The following is a 23,244-nucleotide window of genomic DNA, read 5'->3' on the forward strand; positions in this document are numbered from 1 at the left end:
CATCCATTTCTTCCTCCTCAAAGTCCAAATGTGGCTCGTCCTCAGCCACGCTTGCAGGAGGAGGAGGAGGCGGGTTTGATGGTGCAGCGGCGGCCGCCTGTCCAGTTTTCCTTGAAGTTTTCGCCATTGGTTTTCTCAACGGTGATATACCAAGCTCTCAATGAAAGCACCAGAATGTTGACCCTGATTTTGGGCAACTGACACGGAGTCAAAATACGCTTGACGTGGATGAATGCGTTGAAAAGAACGTGATGACAAAAATAATAAGAACACGATATTTTATAGTGGTTCGGCCCTAGGATCTGGTAATAACCTACGTCCACTTAGATTGTTATTGATATAAAATCAAAGGGAGTGATCAAAGAACTAGGGTTCAATGAGTTTCACCAACCTCTGAAGAACAATACAATGTGATTGATATGATAACTCTAATCTCAAACGATTTAGAAGTCAGATAAGAAAAAAGGCCCCCCTTCCCTGAGCCTTCTTCTTCTATTTATAAGCTCAGGGAAGATTTACATTGATTTGTTACATATATTATTTCCTAAATAATCAGATACTCAGGAAATCATGGGAGAGAATTTCAGATTCCATCATAACTGCCTAAGATTTCTTCCGCGTATTACGTGCATACGACCAGACTGGTCGCGTGAAGAGACCGATCGCATGATACCGAATATCTTCCTGGTCGATAATCGAACACAGGTTATGCCAGGTGCCAGCCATGTGTAATTAATGCCCGCCATGTCATTCACTTCTGATTTTTTGGATAACAATATGTATATATATTCCTTGATTGATAGTTTCTTAATTCATGTTTATGTATGTGTTTTTTTGCTTATACAGAGAAGACAAGGGCATAGTTGCATATGTATTCATAATGTTACACATACTATACTCATGGATTAGAAGTTTCACATAAATGAATAATAACAAATAGCACATAGTTCATCATACATAATAACGTGGTGATTCTTTAAAGAAGTCAACAAGAGTATTAACTCCTATTAATTTTTTTTAATGCTTTCGTGACAAGATTACATAAAGGTGGAGAATACATGTTTGACTCTCTCTTTCAATGTTGAAACACACACTCTATTTTTCAAAACTTAATTTCTAGTGCACCATTTTCTATTAAAAAAATTCTAACTTGAATTTTTCACTTTCGTCAACTTTCCAAAATGATCATCAACTAAAAACTAAAAATAAAAAAAAAACCCTAGTCCAAACATCCATTTTGCCCACAAAAACTAATGCAAAAAAAAATATACTTCCAATTATTTGAAGAAAAAAACAAGCAAAACACACCACGTGCATTAGCCAGAAGTTTAAAACCAAAAAAAAAAAAAAAAAAAAACAGAACAAGAAGAAGGAAGAACTGCTCAAAATGCACAGGACTCACCTTGTGGGTATGAGTTTCCACTCCGCACTCGACTCCTTCAGCACGAAATCGCAGGTTAGTGCTTTTGATGTTGTCGTCTTTCTTTTTCTCTGGTTTTCTCTAGTTGCTTGAGGAAGACGAAAATGTAAAACTATTTTTCCTTTCCTTTTACCTCTTCTATTTCATTTATTTAATTCTTTTTATTTTTAGGTTTTCTTTATAATATCTTAAATTCATTAAATATATTTTCTAGTATTTTAAAACCTAAAAAACAGAGGGTATTTTGGGGATATTTAAAATTTTGTTGACCAAAATTAATTTCAAGGGCTTATTTTTACTATTTTAAAAAACACTGCAAAAAGATATAAACCATTATTATTATTATTAAACAAACGTGGATAGTAACGGTTCCGATCGCATCCCCAGCGGAGATGATATGGTGACTGGCTGCTCTGGTTTCGCCAGCAGCTACCACCTCGACTCCAAACTCCAAAGCCTCTCTTCTTCTTCTCCTACAATTCTTCTCAGCTTTAGGGTTTCCATGCTTCTCCCAATCTCAGGTTATCTATACTATTCTCTCTCTCGTTTATATACTCAATTTTATTTTCAGCCATTCATATTTTTATTCCACTTCAATTTGATCTTGTTGAAACGTATTTCAAGGGTTAATTAAGCCTGAAAGGCTTCAGATACCGGTGTTTGGGGCTATAGAATGTCTTGTTTTTTCTGCATTTTCTTTTTTAGGATCTAAAATTTGAAGATCTGTGCGATCTTGTTTGACTTGATATTGAATTGGGATTACATTGTTGAGTTACACTTGGATCTCGCAGTTCTTTGTATTAAATTTACATTTTTTTCTTTGTTGTGTTAAATTGTGTCTATCGATTTTGGTAAATTAGATTTGATGTGGTTGTTGATAAATGAATGAAGAATTAATACGTTGGCATTTAAGTTTAACTAGAATTCCTTTCTGACGTTCATAAGTTGCCCACAACCGATATAGGAAGTAATGGGTTACTCTACATTTTTTTTTTGTATGGGAGTATTTTGTTGACAGCTGAGAGACAACAAAGATTGGTTCTGGTAGTGGTGCCGCAATGGTGGCAATGGAGTTACTTTGTTGTTATGCGGCTACTTAAGGTGTCTTGTTTTTTTTTAAGTTGGTGTTATACATTCTGGTTATTCTGGTTACGTTTGGAAACTAGAATTGAATTAGATAGGATGTGGATTTAAAAATATAAGAGAAAAAACATATAAGAATGAATGGGTTTATCATTTTCTAACACTAAATTAGGAAAAGCCAAGTTAGATGTAAAGTTGTAATTTTGTTTTTCTTATCATTGTAATACACGAAGATGAGGAATCAGATAAGATAAAATTTTCAATGAGGTTAAGTTATGCCACATTAGAGGAATTATAGAATGTTGGAATAATTTTCTTAATATCCTTTTCGATTTCATAACAAAATCACATAATAAAATTATCTAATCCAATTTTACTCTATATTTCCGATTGTACATTTGTGGGTGTTTTTCATTATATGGAGTTACATTGGTGAAAAGAAGATAGGAATTACATTTACTGCTTATGCCCAACGCATTTTCTGTCTCGCAATTGTGTAGACTTATGGATCGTGCATGTATTTGAAATCTATAACTATTATTATTAAGTCTTTGATCCTCTGTTTTTATTATTTATTATGGTGGATTCATGGAATTCTTTATTATAAGTTATAGAACACTCCATTAAAATTTAGCCTGCAAACTTTCTAATAGTATCCGTTGTCATTTCTGTAGATTGTGAAGGAATGCTTTGCTTATGTTTATACACTGTCTCTGCATAAGCACTGCATAAGAGTCAGTAGCTTCTAGCTACAGGTAGCACTTGGGTTCTATCTGAAGAATATTGTTTCAAGATGGGGCAGGTAAAGCTGCAGACTGGCATAAAGGCAATTGAAGAAGAATCTGAGAACTGTGATCGCCATTCTAGTAAAGCTACTTTAGCATGCGTGATTAATTCAGAAATAGGGGCTGTGTTAGCAGTGATGAGGAGAAATGTAAGGTGGGGTGTGCATTATATGTCCAACGAAGAGCAGCTGGAGCACTCCCTAATTCAGTCTTTGAAAGCATTACGCAAGCAGATTTTTACATGGCACCATCGCTGGCATACCATCAACCCTGCTGTGTACCTTCAACCATTTCTAGATGTGATTCGATCAGATGAAACTGGTGCTCCGATCACTGGTGTTGCTTTATCTTCTGTTTACAAGATCTTAACACTTGATGTCATTGATCGAAACACTGTAAATGTTGAAGATGCAATGCACTTGTTAGTTGACGCTGTCACTAGCTGTCGATTTGAGGTGACTGATCCTGCATCAGAAGAGGTAGTTCTAATGAAGATATTACAAGTTCTTTTGGCTTGTATGAAGAGCAAAGCATCTGTTATGTTGAGTAATCAGCATGTTTGCACTATAGTGAATACTTGTTTTCGTATAGTCCACCAAGCAGGAACAAAAGGTGAGTTATTACAACGTATAGCTCGGCACACCATGGATGAACTTGTTAGGTGTATCTTTTTACACCTTCCTAATGTTGACTACTCGGAATTGTCTCCAGTAAATGGAGTCAATAATCCGAACAAGGTAAAAATGCTCTTTTACTTTTTTTCTTTTCTTGTCTTCTTCTTGAAAGTTTCATTGTGTTGCTTGCTATGTACTAGTTGCTGTGGTACGAAAGGAAGTTATTAGCAATTTAATGGAAAAAGAGAATAAAAGAAGAATATTGGTTTGTGTAGTATTAAGGAATTGAATTATCGTTGAATTATGCCTTTAGCTAAAACTACGGAGTACAGCAAGTACAAACCCCAGTCATATATATTGGTTTCCTTTCTTAATTTGGGCTCAGTTAAAATTTTATGTTAAATTACTTTGTAAATTTTCCCCTTGCATTTCATTGGTTAACAAGATGGAGAAACTGGATATATAAAGATCCTTTTTTTAGTCATTATTTTTCCATAGTTTCTATTTTCTATCACATTATTTTGGAAAAGTTCAAGGGAATACATATCCATTTTATATGTTATGACGACCGAAAATCCAAGATTGTGATTTTTAATTTATTTATTTAAAAATAGGATTTAAACATTTGATTAAAAAGAGTTAAAATCAGTTAAATAGCTTATATGCCAGGTACTGGACTTAGAAACTCCACATTTGCAGTCTAGCTCTGGAGTTTGAGAAAAATAGTTATTTTTAGAAATTTACCAATGACAACCATCTTATAGGCTAGAAACTGGACAAGATGTACTGCTGATACGCTGAAAGAAAAACCTAATGAATTGGTTTCTTATGTCGAGAATCTCTTCATTTTTATTATGTAATGATCAATTTTTAATAAATATATGATTTTTTTCTTTCTCTGCAGAGCTCTGGGTTGAACAATGAGTATGCATTTGGAAGTAGGCAATTTGATAACGGTGACATGACTTCTGAATATGGTGGTCAAACATTATCTACAAATCTGGAATCCAATGCTTCTATAAGTGCAGCAGTAGGAGTAGATGACGAGACAAATGAGACTGGATCTGGAAAGGATAGCTTACCATATGACTTACATCTGATGGCAAAGCCATATGGGGTACCCTGCATGATGGAAATATTTCATTTCTTGTGCTCTATGCTAAATGTTGTTGAGAATATGGGAATGGATCCCAGATCAAGTACTATAGCTATTGACGAAGATGTACCCTTATTTGCTTTGAGTTTGATAAATTCTGCTGTACAGTTGGGTGGTCCTTCCATTCGCCATCACCCTACATTGCTGGGTTTCATTCAGGATGAACTGTTTCATAATCTGATGCAGTTTGGTCTGTCAACAAGTCCACTTATTCTTTCAATGGTATGCAGCATTGTTCTTAATCTGTATCATCATCTGCGTGCTGAGCTCAAATTACAGCTGGAGGCATTCTTTTCTTGTGTTATTTTAAGGCTTGCACAAAGCAGATATGGAGCATCTTACCAGCAGCAGGAGGTTGCTATGGAGGCTCTTGTTGACTTCTGTCGGCAGAAAACATTTATGGTTGAAATGTATGCTAACTTAGATTGTGACATAACTTGCAGTAATGTCTTTGAAGATCTTGCTGATCTTTTGTCTAAGAGTGCTTTCCCTGTTAATTGCCCCCTGTCATCAATGCACATTCTGGCTTTGGATGGTCTTATTGCTGTTATTCAGGGAATGGGTGAAAGGGTTGGCAATGCATCAGTTGGTTCAGAGTGCACCCCATTTAAACTTGAAGAGTATACTCCATTTTGGATGGAAAAGTGTGATAACTATAGCGACCCTAGTCACTGGGTTCCATTTGTTCGCCGGAGAAAATACATCAAAAGAAGGTTGATGGTTGGAGCTGATAACTTCAATCGTGATCCAAAGAAAGGGCTAGAATTCCTCCAAGGAGCACATCTCATGCCTGACAAACTTGATCCTCAAAGTGTGGCATGCTTTTTCAGGAATACAGCTGGGTTGGATAAGAATCTAATTGGGGATTTTCTGGGGAATCATGATGAGTTTTGTATTCAGGTTCTTCACGAATTTGCTTGGACTTTTGATTTCCAAGACATGAATTTGGATACTGCATTGCGACTGTTTTTAGAAACATTCAGACTGCCTGGAGAGTCACAAAAGATACAAAGAGTCCTTGAGGCATTCTCAGAGAGATATTATGAGCAATCACCACATATTCTTGCTAATAAGGATGCTGCTCTCTTGTTGTCGTATTCACTGATACTGCTTAATACAGACCAACACAATGTACAAGTGAAGAGAAAAATGACAGAGGAGGATTTTATCCGAAATAATCGGAAAATAAATGGTGGCAATGACCTACCTCGAGACTTTCTATCAGAGCTGTACCACTCGATATTGAAGAATGAGATTCGCACAACCCCAGAACAAGGTGCTAGTTTTCCTGAAATGACCCCAAGTCGATGGATTGACTTAATCCTGAAATCACAGAGAACTGCTCCATTCATATTATCAGATTCCGGAGCCTACGTTGACCACGATATGTTTGCAATAGTGTCAGGGCCAACTATAGCTGCTCTTTCTGTAGTTTTTGATCATGCAGAAGATGAAGAGGTTTACCAAACTTGTATTGATGGATTCCTAGCTGTTGCAAAAATTTCAGCATGCCATCATCTAGAAGATGTACTTGATGATCTTGTTGTGTCTCTCTGTAAGTTCACGACACTGTTGAACCCATCATCTTTTGAGGAACCTATGCTGGAATTTGGTGATGACACAAAAGCTAGAATGGCAACTGCGACAGTTTTCACTATTGCCAACAGTTATGGTGATTACATTCGCACAGGTTGGAGAAATATCCTGGATTGCATTTTAAAGTTGCACAATCTTGGTCTTCTCCATGCCCGTGTGGCCAGTGATGCAGCTGATGAGTCAGAGCTTACTGCTGACACTGGACATGGCAAACCTGTCACAAATTCTCTATCTTCTGGTCATATGCCTCCCATGAATCTTCCTAAGAGACCGTCTGGATTGATGGGCCGATTTAGTCAATTCTTGTCCCTTGACACAGAGGAGCCAAGGTCACAACCCACTGAGGAACAACTAGCAGCTCATCAGCGCACGCTTCAGACAATTCAAAGGTTCCACATTGACAGCATATTTACTGAGAGTAAGTTTCTGCAAGCTGAATCTCTATTGCAGCTTGCACAAGCACTCATCTTGGCTGCAGGAAGACTTCAGAAAGGGAGCAGCTCCCCTGAGGATGAAGACAGTGCAGTATTCTGTCTGGAGTTGCTGATTGCAATAACTCTGAATAACAGGGACAGGATTGTGCTTCTTTGGCAGGGTGTCTATGATCACATATCCAACATTGTTCAGTCAAAAGTCATGCCATGTGCTCTTGTGGAAAAGGCTGTTTTTGGTCTCTTCCGTATTTGTCAGCGGCTGCTTCCTTACAAAGAGAATCTCGCTGATGAACTTTTGAGGTCATTGCAACTTGTGTTAAAACTTGACGCCCGGGTTGCTGATGCATACTGTGAACAGATTACACAAGAAGTGGGTCGTCTTGTAAAAGCAAATGCTTCTCATATCAGATCCCAATTAGGGTGGCGCACTATTACTTCCCTACTTTCTATCACTGCTCGACATCCTGAAGCCTCAGAGGCTGGATTTGACGCATTATTATTTATTATGTCTGATGGGGCCCATTTGTTACCAGCCAATTATGTTTTGTTTGTGGATGCAGCAAGGCAGTTTGCTGAGTCTCGTGTTGGACAGGTAGAGCGTTCTGTTTGTGCACTCGATCTTATGGCAGGTTCTGTTGATTGCCTAACACGGTGGGCCTTTGAGGCTAAGAAAGCAATGGGAGAGGAGGAAGCTGTCAGGATGTCCCAGGATATTGGCGAAATGTGGTTGCGACTTGTGCAGGGATTTAGAAAAGTTTGTTTGGATCAGAGAGAAGTGGTTAGAAATCATGCTTTGTTGTCACTGCAAAAGTGCCTGACAGTAGCGGACGGGATACATCTTTTTCATGGTCTGTGGTTACAATGTTTTGATCTGGTTATTTTTTCAATGCTTGATGACTTGCATGAAATTGCACAAGGCCACGCCCAAAAAGATTATCGCAACATGGAAGGAACTCTTATACTTGCCATGAAGCTCTTGCCGAAGGTGTTTCTTCGATTGCTTCCCAATTTATCTCCATTAACAACCTTCATCAAATTATGGCTTGGTGTTCTCAATCGTATGGAAAAATATATGAAGGTGAAAGTTAGAGGTAAGAAAAGTGAAAAGCTTCAGGAGCTAGTACCTGAGCTGCTTAAGAATACCTTAATTGTTATGAAGACCAGTGGAGTGCTTGTGCCGAGAAGTGCTTCAAGTGGAGAAGGTTTGTGGGAATTGACATGGTCACAAGTGAATAACATTGCTCCATCCTTGCAATCTGAAGTCTTTCCCGATCAAAGTTTAGAGCAGTCACGCCATGGTGAAGCAGCAGGAGATCTAGTTTCTGATAAATCAGGCCAAGTACCTTCAACTTAAATGTCATCTTTTGAAGGTGGTGCTGGTGGAGGTTAGGAGTTTGTATAGTATACTGGCAACTCTAACTGATCTCATTGATGGATGTTGATTACAGCTCAAGTTTTCTTGAATTTAGTTATGTGTTGAGATGCTTTCTTTTTGAGAAATCAGAACTTACAGAATCTGTAAAACTCTTTGTTCATGTTGGTTCGGAAACATTAGTTGTCATGACTTACCACGGCATGAAGGTATGGTGTACTCTTCATCATGGTGAAGTCAAACCGAGGCAGGTCGGTCGGATTTTTAGTGAGGACCAAGGATCATGGTTTATCTGAATTGTGACTTTCCATTGATCTTCTTTCTCCCCAAAACTTTAGAGAAAACTTTCTACTTAAATACATAATGATACATATCTTTAGCGCCCTAGTCGTAGAGTGCCCATTTTGCAGAAAATTTTACCATTTATTTTTGTGTTGTATTTGATCTATACCAGTATGTAAGTGATCCTTCTATAATTTTGTATTGAATTGCTCATTGACGTACACTGTACAGAACCAAGATTTGTTTCTTAGTATTATTTTAAGACTTTCTTTTATACTTCTCCGCACTGCACTGCCTGACTCTTCTTCAAATTTGTTAGTGAATTCTTTGAACTAGTTCTCTCTCTCTCTCTCTCTCTCTCTCTCTCAATTATGGCCTATTGTGGAGTAGCAGAGCTATTCAGCTTCTGGAAGCTTGATGCTGCTCTCTCACAAGTGAAAGTTTTCTACGCAGGCCTATTTGTTTTTCCTTCCTAAATAAATATTGTTGGAATCTTATACCTCACTGTTATTTGCAAAGAAAATGAAGCTTGTTTCAACCACACAGGCTGGACAATGCATGTTGTTCGGAGTTGATATTTGATTCCCAAACAAACAACTGATTCATAATAGTATTTTTTTTCAGCACTACAACCAATCTTTTGTTGGGTGGCTTTACTTCGATTATTATGAAGCTTTCGTCAGACTATAAATTCTAAATTTTGTTTCTGTCAAATTTTGGCCTGTTTGTTGTTTGTTTTTGGGTTTCTTTTTAAAAAAGATTCTGCTGGAACAAGGGAAAGTGAAAGCAGAAGAAACCAAACTCTCTTTTCCCATCAGACTAATATTTATTTTCCTTTGATGAAAAAAGAACCAAATTCCGAGCATGTCTTGCCAAGGATAATGTTTCCATTGACCGAATCAAGCTATTCAAAAGGAAAAACTAAATAGTAATATTATTCTTAAGACTGGAGTCAGAATCAAATTCTAGTAGGGCTAAATTAATATTATTAAGGCTATTTAGGATTTTCGTCCCCCAAACTATGATTTATTGTGCCCGTGATCTTTTCGAGCCGTTACAAATTACCACTAAACTATTCATAATATTGTAAAGTGAGACTTCTATTAAGTTTTATCCTATGTGGCTAATGGATTGCTGACTTGTCATTGTTACGTCATCGCTATGTGTATAATTTAAAATTAAAAAAAAAAAATATTTCTTATAAAATATTAAAATTAAAAATAATTCAAAAATTCAAAAAGAATATTTTTTCTTTTTAATTCTTAAAAAAACAATTCTTTTAATAAGTTCTTAAAAGATTAATGAAATAAAATTTTCAAATATTAAAAAAATAAACTGAAACTCATCTAATTTTTTTGTTTGGAAAACTATTTATTTTTAATAATGATGAGATTAATAAAATTTAAATTAAATTAGTTTAAGTTTTGTTAAAAAAAAAGATCATTTTCAGTTAATTTTTTTTTAATATTTGAAAATTTTATTTAATTAATCTTTAAAGAATTTATCCAAAAAAATATTAATCTTCTAAGAATTTAAAAGAAATTTTTTTTTTGAAATATTTTTAATTTTAATATTTTATAAGACATATATATTTTTAATTTTAAATGATTTTTTATTTTAATTATACACATGACGCTGATGTAACAATGATAAGTTAACAATCCGTTAGCCACATAGAATTAAACTTAACATAAATCTCATTTTCCAACACTGTGAATAATTTGAGGGTAATTTTTAACGATTTAAAAAAATCAGGGGGCAGAATATTATAATGGTTATAGTTCGGTGACAAAAATCCTAAATAGCCTATTATTAAAATAGGTTTACTCTAGAGAGTGTCATGATAGGAGTACGAGCACATACACGATATGGTAGACACAATATGTAAAATAATTAAGGTAAGCATTATACGATTAGTAATAAAAATAAAATTTTATTTATTTATGCATTAAACTTAATATTATAGTAACATTCTAAGCTATTTTTGGCAAAAAGAAAAAAAATTGTTTCATGAATACTAATGAAATACAAACCAACAATCATTAAAAAAAATACAAAAAAACATAGTAAATATTATTTAATAACCAAACAAAAGTATTGAAGTAATTACATATTTCTCCTACAATTCATTTCAGCAGTTAGTTTCATTGGAAGATGAAGCTATTTGTCAGTTTAGAGTTTTTGAAAGGTTGAGAGAAAATTTAGCTGTATTTTTTGAATTAAGGATTTTAAAAAGAAAGTTGAGAGAAATTTTGTGTTGAGTTGAATACTTTGACATTTGTAATCGTGAGTTGCAATATTGAATATTTCAACAAATTTATAAATTTATTAGATATTCAAAATAAAAAGAATAATGAATTTTTTAAATACTAATTAAAGAACAAATTTGCTAAACCTAAAAACTTCAAATTGTTAGATTGTACAGAATAAATTTGTAGCTAAATTTATGAATTCGTTATTTAAAAAAAATGTTAATTTTATATTTAAAAATATCATATTGTATATATAATTATCTCGCAGTCTAGTGAGATTGCTTCCACCGGATCAAATCAGCTGTCCCTTAATATCCCCTTCTTAAAACTCTCCCTCCCCCCAAAAAAAATACTTATGTGTCTAGTTACTTTCATTTGGATTCTTTATTTTTTTTAAATGAACTTTCATTTGGATTCATATCAGTCTTTATATAGTTTTTTTTTTAATTATTATTGTAATAGATATTATTATTTAGGGCTTACCAGAGTATTCTCATTTTTGTTTTTGTTTTTGACAATTTTTTTTTTCATTTTTGGTTTTAAACATAGATCAATGACTGAGATTATTCTAATGTCAGGAGAACATCTTTACTAAATATTATTTTTAAAATGAAAAATAAAATCTAAAAATATTTCGAAGTCAAGCATGTAACGACCAAAATTTACTAATAAGGCTTAGGGCCTTGATTAGCATGCTTGGAGGGCAATGGGTGAATTATGGATATAATATGTGAATTTATGTGAATATGTGATAGAGATGCATGTTTAGTTTAATTAAATATGCATGAGGGTCCCGTTTGGATATTAGGGGTATGTTTGTAATTTTATCCCGTTGAGGGCATAAATGTGATAAATGTGATATATCTGTGTAGCACGATCCGAGACAGTCCTAGGAAGTCGTTAGTGAGAAAATCACAACGGGGTTTAGAATCCGACTCGAGGCGAGTCGAGGGGTATTTCGGGTATTAGATATTTTATGGGGTTATCGGGTTATGGAAATAAATATTTGGAGATATATTTGAGGTTAGAATGTCTAGGAGGGAATATTTACCATTTTTCCCTCAGGGACGTATTTGGTACCCCGAGTCTTGAGGTAACCTTAAAGCTTAAGTTAAATAAAACAAAATATAAGGAACTTTCAGAATTGTAGAAACCGACTCAAACTCTCTCTCTCTCTTCTTCCTTTCTTGTTTTCTCTCAACTTGCCAAGGGAATTTTGAGGGAAAGCTTTGGATTTGAGGTTGCAATTTGGGGAATCAAAGCAAGGAGCAAGGTTAAAGACAGCTAAGGGTCGAATTGTTCTTGAGGTAAGGATTTAAGCTTGAGTTTTATCTAAGTTTTTCTCTGTTTTATTGAAGTTTGAGGAGTTAGAACTTAGGCAATTGATTTTGAGTTTTGGCAGGATTTTGATTGGTTTCTCTAAGGTTATGTGCTGCTTAAAGTGTATTAGTATGAGTGTGAGACTCAATTATGCTGTTGGGATGTGTTTAGAGTGATTCCAGGGGTGTTAGCTCGAAAATTTTGCATGGGAATTTTGGGTTTCGGGCTCGCGCTGCGACCCTGTTCTTCAGCGCCACGGCCTGCTTGCGTTTTGAGGCTAGTGGCCTTCGAGGGAATTTCCCAGGCGTCGCGGCCCTAGGCTGGCAGATATGAGGCAATTTTGCCTCTGTCTAGGGGTGCGCCGCGGCGCTTAAGGAAGGCTGAGCCGCGGCCCAAATGTGGATATTTGGCAAAATGAGGGTTTTTAGCTCGGGAAGGTTCCTACTACCCGGTTTGGTAGAAACCAAGGTCCCAGAAGTTAGAATTATGACTCGAAACTATTTAGTGAATTAGAACGTGATGGTTGATTATGGTTCATTCATTGTGACGAGGATTTCTTCGAGGCTCGGGATAGAGGACTGTGCTCGCGATCGCGGTGCTTAGGAAGCTCGGGACACAGGTAAGAAAACCACTGTTCCCATAGAGCTTGTATGCAGGGCTAAGCCCTATGTGATTGTGTATGTAGGGCATAGCCCTTTGATTGAATTTGTTCATGTTTAGTACTGGCTTTATTATGCTATGTATGTATATGTATACATGTTCGGCAAGGGCCGGGAACGGCGCAGGCCGAGGTCGGCAAGGGCAAGAACGGCAAGGGGCCGGGAACGGCGTTAAGCACGTAGAGTGCAAGGCCAAGTGCGGCGAGGGGCCGGGAGCAGCGTTTAGCACGCAAAGTGCGAGTTGCTAGGGCGAGACCCTAAAGGATACCTAGGATATCCTTACAGTGCAGACCGCGAACCCATGGCCTGGTAAAGTGCCTGGAACGGCATAGCCGTATTTGTATAGCCTATTGATGGCCTGTTTATATGCTAAGTGTTTGATATGCATATGTTATTTGCTTGTGAGGGTTTTCTTGCTGGGCTTCGGCTCACGGGTGCTCTGTGGTGCAGGTAAGGGCAAGGGGAAAGTCGACCAACCATGAGTACGGAGAGCGTGAAGCGGCGCGTACATGTTTGGCCTGCCTGGTTGCCGCAGTCAGGGGTATTTTGGGAGATGTTTGTACTGAAACTAGATTTTGTTGTTTAGTCGACTCTGATTATATTTTTGAGCTGTAAATATTTCTAAATAGTATTCTGGGATCCCAAATGTTAAACGTTTTATGATTTTCAGTAAATAGAATTATTCTCAAAGTTTATGACTCTGATTATGGTTTATTCACATTTTTTCCTTAAAACCTCGATTAGCGAGTTAAATGCACGTTTTAAACTCACTTAGTAACGACTCTAAGGAAGTAGGGCGTTACAACTTGGTATCAGAGCGAGCCAAGGTTTATGGTTTCTGGAGATTGACCAAACATGTACGCTCGCTATCAGTCACAAGCTCGACTCAGGGTTGGTTGGTAATAATTGACTTAAATGCTTGAATATGTGTTTAAATGCCCTGTTTTCCTGCTTATTTCTTATAGAGCATGATGAATGAGTTAACTTATGCATGATGTTAGGGCATGGCCCGTTGTATGCTATATGCTATCTGTGTGTTATGTGGACTGTTGTTTGTGGTTGGCTGATGTGATTGGGAGGTGGTTTTGGATGTTGTTATCATGCCTGATGAGTGGTGTCGTTGATTGCAGGCATATTTACTGAGATGCCTCGACAATCATCGAGACTCCGCGACAGTAGGGCCGAGGATGACAATCAGGGTCAGGACCCTCCACTTGCCCCACAGAATTGGCAACAGATGTTTGCCGAAATGGAAGCAAGACTGCAACGAACAGAGGAAGAGCTTTGACAGTTGAGGTAGCAGGCCCCTCCACAGGTCACTGGGCTGCCAATTCAGCAGAGTGTGGTGCCAGTGACGGTTCAGCCTGTAATGGAGAACAGGTGGGAACCTTTGTATGAAAGGTTTAGGAAGCAGCATCCTCCCACCTTTGAAGGTGGATCAGACCCACTGTGGGCAGAGCAGTGAATGAATATGATTTCCTCAATTCTGGACTTCATGAGGGTTGAGGGAAATGAGAGAGTAGCTTGTGCCAGCTACATGTTTAGAGAGGATGCTTGCATCTGGTGAGATGTAGTGGTTCAGAGAAGGAATGTGGTAGTCATGACCTGGGAAGAATTCAAGAACATCTTCAACGAGAAATATTACAGTGTGGTAGTCCGAGCTGCAAAGGTTGACGAGTTCATCAACCTGACTTAGAATCGGTTGACCGTGACTGAGTATGCTTTGAGGTTTGACCGGTTGGCAAAGTTTGCACCAGATTTAGTGCCGACAGATGCTACAAGAAGAGATAGGTTTGTACGGGGATTGAACGTTATGATTGCCCGTGATGTGAAGATCACTTTGGATCCAGAGACTACTACCTATGCTCAGGTTGTGGACAAGGCCCTTACAGCTGAGGGGGCCAAGGATCAGATTTGGAGAGAGAGCACTGTCAGGCGCGATGCTAGGAGGACAGTTCCACCTTTTATTGGATCCAGTCGGGGTAGTGGCCCCTGTGAGCAGAAGAGGAAAGCCCCAGATTCCTTTGTTCCTCCCAGCTCAGACAAGAGGGCACGGGGTGCTTCTACTGGCCGTCAAGGCGGAAATGATAACTGGAGGAGTTTTCTGGTGTGTCCACGGTGCAGACGTCAACACCAGGGTGAGTGCAAGATTAGGGCCTGCTTTGTCTATGGGAGTGCTAACCATCTGAAGAGGGATTGCCCACAAGTCAGGAAAGAGGAGCCGAAGCAGAGTGACAGTCTCGCTCCTACCAGAGTATTTACTTTGACTCAGACTGAGGCGGAGGCTAGCCCCTCAGTCATGACAGGTTAGATTTCTAGTGCTGCTTCTTTGTATACTGCAGTGATTGATTCAGGAGCTATTCATTCCTTTGTGTCTGCTAGAGTGATAGATCAGCTGTGTAGACCTAGTGTTTTGAATGCTAGGGGTTTCCAGACTTTGTTGCCAACTGGGGAGCTGGTGGTCTCTAGGAGATGGATTAGGGCTTTACCAGTAGAGGTAGATGGTAGGGAATTGTCTGTTGATCTGATTGAGCTTGTGATGGACGGATTGTTTATCGAAGTATGGGGATACGATTGACTGCAAGCGTAGAATGATGACTTTTGAACCAGAAGGGGAGGTACCCTTTGTATTTGTGGGGACAGTTAGTGGATTGTGGGTGCCTATAATTTGGACACTGAAGGCTAGAGACCTGATGCAGGAAGGTTGTATGGGATTCCTAGCGAATGTTGTGGATACCTCCAAGGTTGTGTTGGTTGGACCGGGAGAGACCAGACTGGTGTGTGAGTTTCCAGATTTATTTCTAGCAGATCTGCCAGGTTTGCCGTCGCAGCGGGAGATCGAGTTCGTTATAGAGTTGGCACCAGGGGTAGAGCCAGTATCCAGGACACCTTATAGAATGGCTCCGGCAGAGTTGAAAGAGTTGAAGATTCAGTTACAGGAGTTACTGGATTTGGGGTTCATCAGACCGAGTTTTTCGCCATGGGGTGCTCCAGTGTTGTTCATCAAGAAGAAGGATGAATCTCTTAGGAAGTGTATTGACTACAGGAAGCTGAACAAGTTGACCATTAAGAATAAGTATCCACTGCCAAGGATCGATGATTTATTTGATCAGCTACAGGGAAGGACAGTGTTTTCCAAGATTGATCTCCGGTCAGGTTATCATCAGTTAAGAATCAAAGAAGAGGACATACCAAAGACTGCTTTTCGCACAAGGTATGGACACTATGAATTCCTGGTTATGTCCTTTGATTTAACCAATGCCCTAGCAACTTTTATGGATATGATGAACAAGGTTTTCAAGGACTATCTGGATACGTTTGTGATTGTATTTATCGACGAAATTTTGGTGTATTCTCAGTCAGAATCAGAGCATGAGCAGCATTTGCGGTTGGTATTGCAGCGGTTAAGGGAGCATAGGTTATATGCTAAGTTCAGCAAGTGCGAGTTTTGGTTACCACAAGTTACATTTCTGGGCCATATTGTCAGTAAAGAGGGGATTCTGGTTGACTCAAGTAAGATTGAGGCAGTGAGAGATTGGCCTGGCCCGAGTAATGTTCCCAAAGTGAGGAGTTTTCTGGGATTGGCAGGATATTATCGGCAGTTTGTTGAAGGATTCTCCAGAATAGCTACGACGTTGAAAGAATTTACAAGGAAGAAGACAAAGTATGTTTGGACAGATAGATGTGAGAACAGTTTCAAAGAGTTGAAGCGGCGACTGATCACAGCGCCAGTGTTGAGTCTGCCGACGGATAATGAGAAGTTCGTGGTTTATTGTGATGCTTCCAGACAGGGTTTGGGGTGTGTGTTGATGCAAGTTGGAAAGGTGATAGCCTATGCATCGAGACAGTTGAAAGAATATGAGCAGAGATATCCCACTCATGATCTGGAGTTGGCAGCGGTGGTATGCGCACTTAAGATTTGGAGACATTATCTATATGGTGAGAAGTGTGAGATATACACCGACCATTAAAGTTTGAAGTACTTCTTTACTCAGAAGGATCTGAATATGCGCCAAAGACGGTGGCTGGAGTTGGTTAAGGATTATGACTGTGATATCCTATACCATCCTGGGAAGGCTAATGTGGTGGCTGATGCATTGAGTCGGAAAGGCCCAGGACAGTTGTTCAGTTCGAGATAGATACCCGATAAGCTAGCTGAGGAGATGACTAGAGTTAGAGATGGTGGTTGGCCGGTTAGCCAACATCACTCTTCAGTCTACAATCCTCGAGAGGATCAAGGAGGCGCAGGGGAAATATTCCCAGTTGAGAGGTCACAGAGAGAACGTCTTAGTCGGAGCGGCTAAGGACTTTTTCATTTCAGAGATGGGGTTGCTGAAGTACAAGGGTCAGATTTGTGTTCCGATGGATTCTGATATTCGACGGGAGATTTTAGATGAATCACATACCACTTCCTATTCCTTGCATCCGGGTACGATGAAGATGTACCAAGATCTGAGAGCTTTGTATTGGTGGTCGGGCATGAAAAGGGATGTGGTGGATTATGTGGCCAAGTGTTTAACTTGTCAGCAGGCCAAGGCTGAACATCAGAGGCCAGCAGGGTTGCTGCAGCCCCTGGGGATTCCGGAATGGAAGTGGGAAGATATCACCATGGACTTCGTGGTTGGTTTGCCGAAAACTGTGGGTCAGCATGACTCGGTGTGGGTGATTGTGGATAGGTATACCAAGTCTGCCCTCTTTTTGCCTGTTAGGATGACTTATACTGTGGAGCAGTATGCTGAGTTATATGTGAAAGAAATTGTTAGACTTCATGGGGCTCTGAGGTCGATAGTATCCGATAGGGATCCCACCTTCACCTCCAAGTTTTGGGAGGGTCCAGGCGCTTTACCAGGCCCTTTCGTGGTCTACACCGTGAGGATATCCCAAGTATCCTATAGGGTCTCACCCTGGTAACTCGCACTCCGCGTGCTAAACGGTACTCCCGGCCCTTTGCCATACTCGGCCTTCGCCGTTCCCAGCCCTCGCCGTTCTCAGCTCTCGCCATTCCCGGCTTTCGCCGTTCTCGGCTCTCGCCGTTCCCGACTCTTGCCATTCATTCAGACATGTATGCACACATAACATGATTAAACAAATACTTAAACACGTATAAACATAATCAATGGGGCTACGCCCTGCAACACAATCATATAGGGATGTGCCTTGCAACACAAGGTATAGGGCCTTGCCCTGCTCTACGGGTACAACAATTTTTTTATCTGTGTTCCGAGCTTTCCAAGCACCGATGTCCCGAGCACAGTCCCCAAGTCCAAGCCTCGCTGAAACCCTAGCCACAACACATCAACAATATCCATTCATCAAGTTCTAATTCACTAAATAGCTTTGGATAATAATTCTAGTCTCCGGGACCTTGAATTCAATCAATCCGGGTGATAAAATCCATCCCAAGCCTCAACTTTTGGATTCCCAAGCCTAAAACCTCTTTAAAGCCCAAAAATGCACTAAGTCCCGCTGCCCCATGAGCCCATGTCGCGGCCCGCCTCAACTAGAGACCCCCAACCCTAAAGCAGGGTAGGCGCACTGCGACCCAAGCTTGGGCATGCCGTGACCCGCCCCTCTTCTTGGCCTCCAACCTGCTCTAGAGGGCCGCGGCTCAGCAAGAACAATGGCGCGGCCTGAGCCTTCGAACCTAGAAAAATCCTCCATTTTTACCATGAAAACCTAGCCAATTCACCCCCAAATCAACCTAACAATCCAACTCAATCATCACAATAGTTCTAGAGTGATCCTAGCAGCAAAACCCAATAGAAACTAACCCTAAACCTCATCTAGAACTGAAAGATGATTCTTCATCTAACTCACATGCAACATTTCAAAATACCAGCAGAAAACCAAACAAAATTTAGATAATCAAGTGCTAGAATCCTTACCTTAACTGATAACTTGGCCCTGAACTAATCCCCAATCACAACTAGCTTGAATTCCAAGCCAAAACTCTCCAATGGATCAAAGTCTCCAAGCTTCCAAAGGAAGAAAACTCCAAGAGAGAGAGAGAGAGAAAGAAAGAGGGTCGACTTCCTTAGCTTCTAAACACTTCCTCAACTTTTTTTTATTTAACTTAAGTTTCTAAGGTTATCTCAACGGCTCGGGGTACCAAAACGTCCCCGAGGGAAAAATGGTAAATTTCCCCAATATTCCCTCCTAAACATTCTAACTTCAAATATATCTCCAAATATTTATTTCCATAACCCGATAACCCCATAAAATGTCCAATACTCGAAATACCCCTCGACTTGCCCCGAGTCGGGTTTTCGACCCCATTGTGACTTTCTAGCTAACCGCTCCCTAGGACTGTCTCGGATCGTGCAACACAGATATATCATAATAATCACGTCTATGCCCTCAACGACTAAAATTACAAAAATGCCCCTAATAACCAAACGAGGCCCACATGCATATTTAATTCACCTAAACATGCATTTCTAATCACATATTCATCAAATTCACACATTAACACATTAAATCACTTATTGCCCTCCAAATCAAGGCCCTAAGCCTTATTAGAAAATTTGGGATGCTACAGGTATGTTTACTTATCTTATCAACTATCAATATCGGTCATATCCGATGTAACAAATACATCTGATCTTATCTACTTTGTTAATGTTCTGGAAAGAACATTACACCACAATGTGTAAGTAGATCATATCATAGATTGGCAAGTCAATGTAAATCCTGTGTATTGACTAATCTTAGGACTAACTTATTTTGAACATATAATCATATTTATATTCCACTGTGATTATGTCACTATAAATACGATTAGCTATATGCTTGGGATTTAATAGAAGTTTATATTAAACAAATAATCATGAAAATAAAACACGTGAGCAAAGTGATTGACCAAGTCAAAAAATGATTTCTATTATTTTATTGAAAATAAAATTAGAATTGAGATTACAAAGAAATTGGGTTTTAATTAGGGCATAAAACCCCAACACAAGGCAGCATGAGCCAGCAAATTGTCCAGCTAGACCACCTCTTAGTTCTCCTTGAGCTCATAGTCAAAATTTTAGGGGTAACTTATAGGAAACAATGTTTTTAACAAAATTGGAAGCTAGGGACGTGACTTTTTAACTGTCCACGACAAGTTTTGGGAAGGTAATGGGTCTAATGTTTTGCGACCCATTGCACCAGTAATCCCTCCAACACCAAAAAATGAAGTTGCAACACTCTAGTCGCTACACCAGTAGTTGCTCCATTGGTCACCCCTGCTATTCAAGCACAGTTAGATGCCCTCACTCAGATGGTTCAAGAGTTAATAGCCACGAAACCAACTAACATCAATTTAGAAAGAAGGAAAGGCTCTCTTTTCCCTGATCGAATAATTGCTCTTGGTATTTCCCACGTCAACAATTTTGTGATATAGCTCAAAGGGGTTCGAGATGATATACGTTGCAGGATCTTTCCTACTACTCTTGTTGACTCGGCTCAGCAATAGTTCTTCAAACTAGAGCCTGAGACCATCAATTCCTAGGATGTATTTGTGAGGCTCTTCTACTCACAATTTTTCGCCGCTCGAACTTTTCTAGCCGAGCTCAATGACCTTGTTGATATTAAAAAAAGACCCAATGAGCCCTTTAAAGGTTATGTTCAGCGTTTCATGCAAGAAGGTTCTCGCTCCAAGACAGCCAGTGATGATGGAAAATTGATGGCCATCATGGCTATAATCCAACTTAAAGGTCTTCTTTAGACTGATGTAAGAAAAAACACCATTTACTTGACCAGAGAATTTCTTGATCGAGCAAAATAGTTTATTAAATTGGAAGAAGCTATTCATAAAGTTGAGCATGCAAACCAAACCAGAACTAGTTCTACACTAGCAAAAAACTCTAGGGCAACTAATCAGAACCAGACAATCAATGGTAATGGTAACAAGAATAACAAAAATTATAGTAAATGGAATAACAATTCAGATAGTAATAATGATAACAAATGAGCAAAGACCAGTGATAAGCCACGTGAATATGTGCCTCGTTTCACCACCTAATCCACGCTCTTAGGATCACGAGCAGAAGTCTTTTAAGCTACACAAGTTAAAGTGCCCTATAAGAAGCCAAATCCTATTAGGAAAGGCATAAGCAAGAGAGACACCAAAAAATTATGTCATTTCCATAACGACTATGGCATGACACTAATGAGTGTAACCAACTCAAAGGCAAAGTCAAGTTCTAAATTCGTCAAAATCATCAGGTCATGAAAAGATACATTTGAAGACACGCCGAACAGAATCCGGCTGTTGCAAGAACTCGTGATGCACCAGCCCAACCACAACAACCAGCCCTTGCGGCAGGTTGATTGGACATGATTTGCGAAGGATCACACCTGGCTAAAAGCATAAAGGCCCTAGAATGATATGCTCGAGCACTAAGACATGAATTAGGAGAAGAATTGTTAGTTGTTGAGGAGAGTGCTCCCAAAAAAAATTAGCACGAGTGTAAACATATTACCTTCACTAAGGACGAAGCCACACACGTCAGGTTCCCACATAATGATTCATTGGGAATACATGCCCAAATTTCCAATATGATCGTCGCACGAACTGTGGTGGATCATGGCTCTTAAGTTAAAACCCTTTTTAAGACCACTCTTGAAAGGATGAAACTTTATGTTTGAGATCTTTAGCCCTGTATGCAAACCTTTTATGGTTTTATTGGAGAATGAATGATTCTAGCAAGGACAATTAGACTAGTTGTAAGTGTTGGGACTACACCAACGAACAACACAGTCATGGCCACTTTTGTTGTGGTTAATCTTCCCTCAGCTTTCAATGCCTTTCTTGTAAGGCCAATCCTTATTGATGTGATAGCTATCACATCCACATTCCACTTAACAATGAAATTCCCAACCAATGTAGGAATTGGATGGGTCAAAGGGAATCAATAGGAAACTCAAGAATGCTACAACTCTTCCATTAGAACTGCTAAAAAAGGCCTAGTAACGACCAACATGGTTTTTGCTAGACCATTCAAAAACAAGCCAACAATAGTAATGAAGATGAGCACATCAGAAGCAGAAAAGAAAGCTTCCCCAAATAGGTAGAACACCTCCAAATAGGGCGCTGCCCAAAGCGAGAAAGGGGACTTTGTTCCTCGCTTTGGGGATTATGATACTAGAGTGGGACCAATTGAGGATCTCGAAGAGGTTTCACTAGAGTAAGAAGATCAGACTAGAACTATGAAAATTGGAAGAAAAAAAACATAGCAGAGGAAGTCAAATATAACATTATAAGATTTTAAGAAACAACCAAGATGTGTTCGTCTAGTCACACAAGGACATGGTGGGTATCAACCTTACTCTAATTAGCAATGCCTTGAATAGTTAAAAGTAGAATTTTAAGCCCATATAGCTGAAGAGGAGGCTTCTCGACAAAGAAAGGTCTAAGGCCTTAAAAGAATAAGTTGAAAGGTTGAAGGAAAACAGGTTTATAAGAGAAGTCTTTTATCTTGAATGGGTTGCAAACCCTACTAGTGCCAAAACCCAATGGCAAATAGAGGACCTCTGTTGATTTCACAGACTTAAACAAAACATGTCAAAAAGACTGCTCCCCTTTACCAAGGATTGACCAACTTGTTGATTCTACTGCAAGGTATGAGGTCCTTACGTTTATGGATGACTACTCCTGATGAGGAGCATACTAGTTTTAAAACTAACATAGGATTATATTGTGACAAGGTATTGCCTTTTGGACTCAAAAATGCTGGCGCGATGCTCTAGCGACTAGTCAACATGATGTTCAAGTATTACATGGAAGTATATGTTGATGATATGTTGGTTAAGTAAAAAAAGGCTATGGGCATGTTCAAGATCTAGCAGAATTCTTCGTTATTTTAAAGCATTACAATATGAAGTTCAACCCCTTAAAGTGCTTGTTTGGAGTGGGCTTAGGCAAATTTCTGGGACTCGTCGTCAATTTAAGAGGTATAGAGGCTAACCCAGAGAAAATCAAGACTATAATTGACATGAAGTCCCCAACAAAGATTAAGGATATGCGTAGCCTCACCGAAGAATCGTAGATGTAACGTCCTCTTAATACAGGACTATTACACTGTGTGCTTTAAATAATGTCAAACTTGCTAATCATGTCCCTTGGTTATAAACGTGTAACTAAGGTTAGTGACAAGGGTTGGAGTTAAAAAAATTTGGTCAAAAGGAAACGTTGACTTTTCATTTAAAACTTTAGCACATACATGGGATCCCAAAATAATATAAATAGATGTTTAAAAGGGTTATTATAGTTCAAAAGTTACAACGAG

The 23,244-nt window shown here is 38.9% G+C and overlaps 1 protein-coding gene across 1 annotated transcript; it reads left to right on the forward strand.

Moving 5' to 3' along the window:
* Window positions 1–1,758: 1,758 nt before the first annotated feature.
* On the forward strand, window positions 1,759–9,018 carry LOC133798387 (ARF guanine-nucleotide exchange factor GNOM-like). Its single transcript, XM_062236652.1, has 3 exons — window positions 1,759–1,941; window positions 3,178–4,025; window positions 4,807–9,018. Exons 2-3 carry the CDS (start codon window positions 3,297–3,299, stop codon window positions 8,440–8,442), a joined length of 4,365 nt encoding a protein of 1,454 aa, XP_062092636.1. The 5' UTR covers window positions 1,759–1,941; window positions 3,178–3,296; the 3' UTR covers window positions 8,443–9,018.
* The last annotated feature ends 14,226 nt before the right edge of the window (window positions 9,019–23,244 follow it).

Source organism: Humulus lupulus, chromosome 8, assembly GCF_963169125.1.
Source record: "Humulus lupulus chromosome 8, drHumLupu1.1, whole genome shotgun sequence".
Lineage (NCBI taxonomy): Eukaryota > Viridiplantae > Streptophyta > Magnoliopsida > Rosales > Cannabaceae > Humulus > Humulus lupulus.

Coding starts and splice junctions, on each gene's coding strand:
- LOC133798387 (XM_062236652.1), top strand. CDS start 3,297: ATGGGGCAGGTAAAGCTGCAGACTGGCATAAAGGCAATTGAAGAAGAA. Junction 4,026..4,806: donor GAGTCAATAATCCGAACAAG/GTAAAAATGCTC, acceptor CTTTCTCTGCAG/AGCTCTGGGTTGAACAATGA.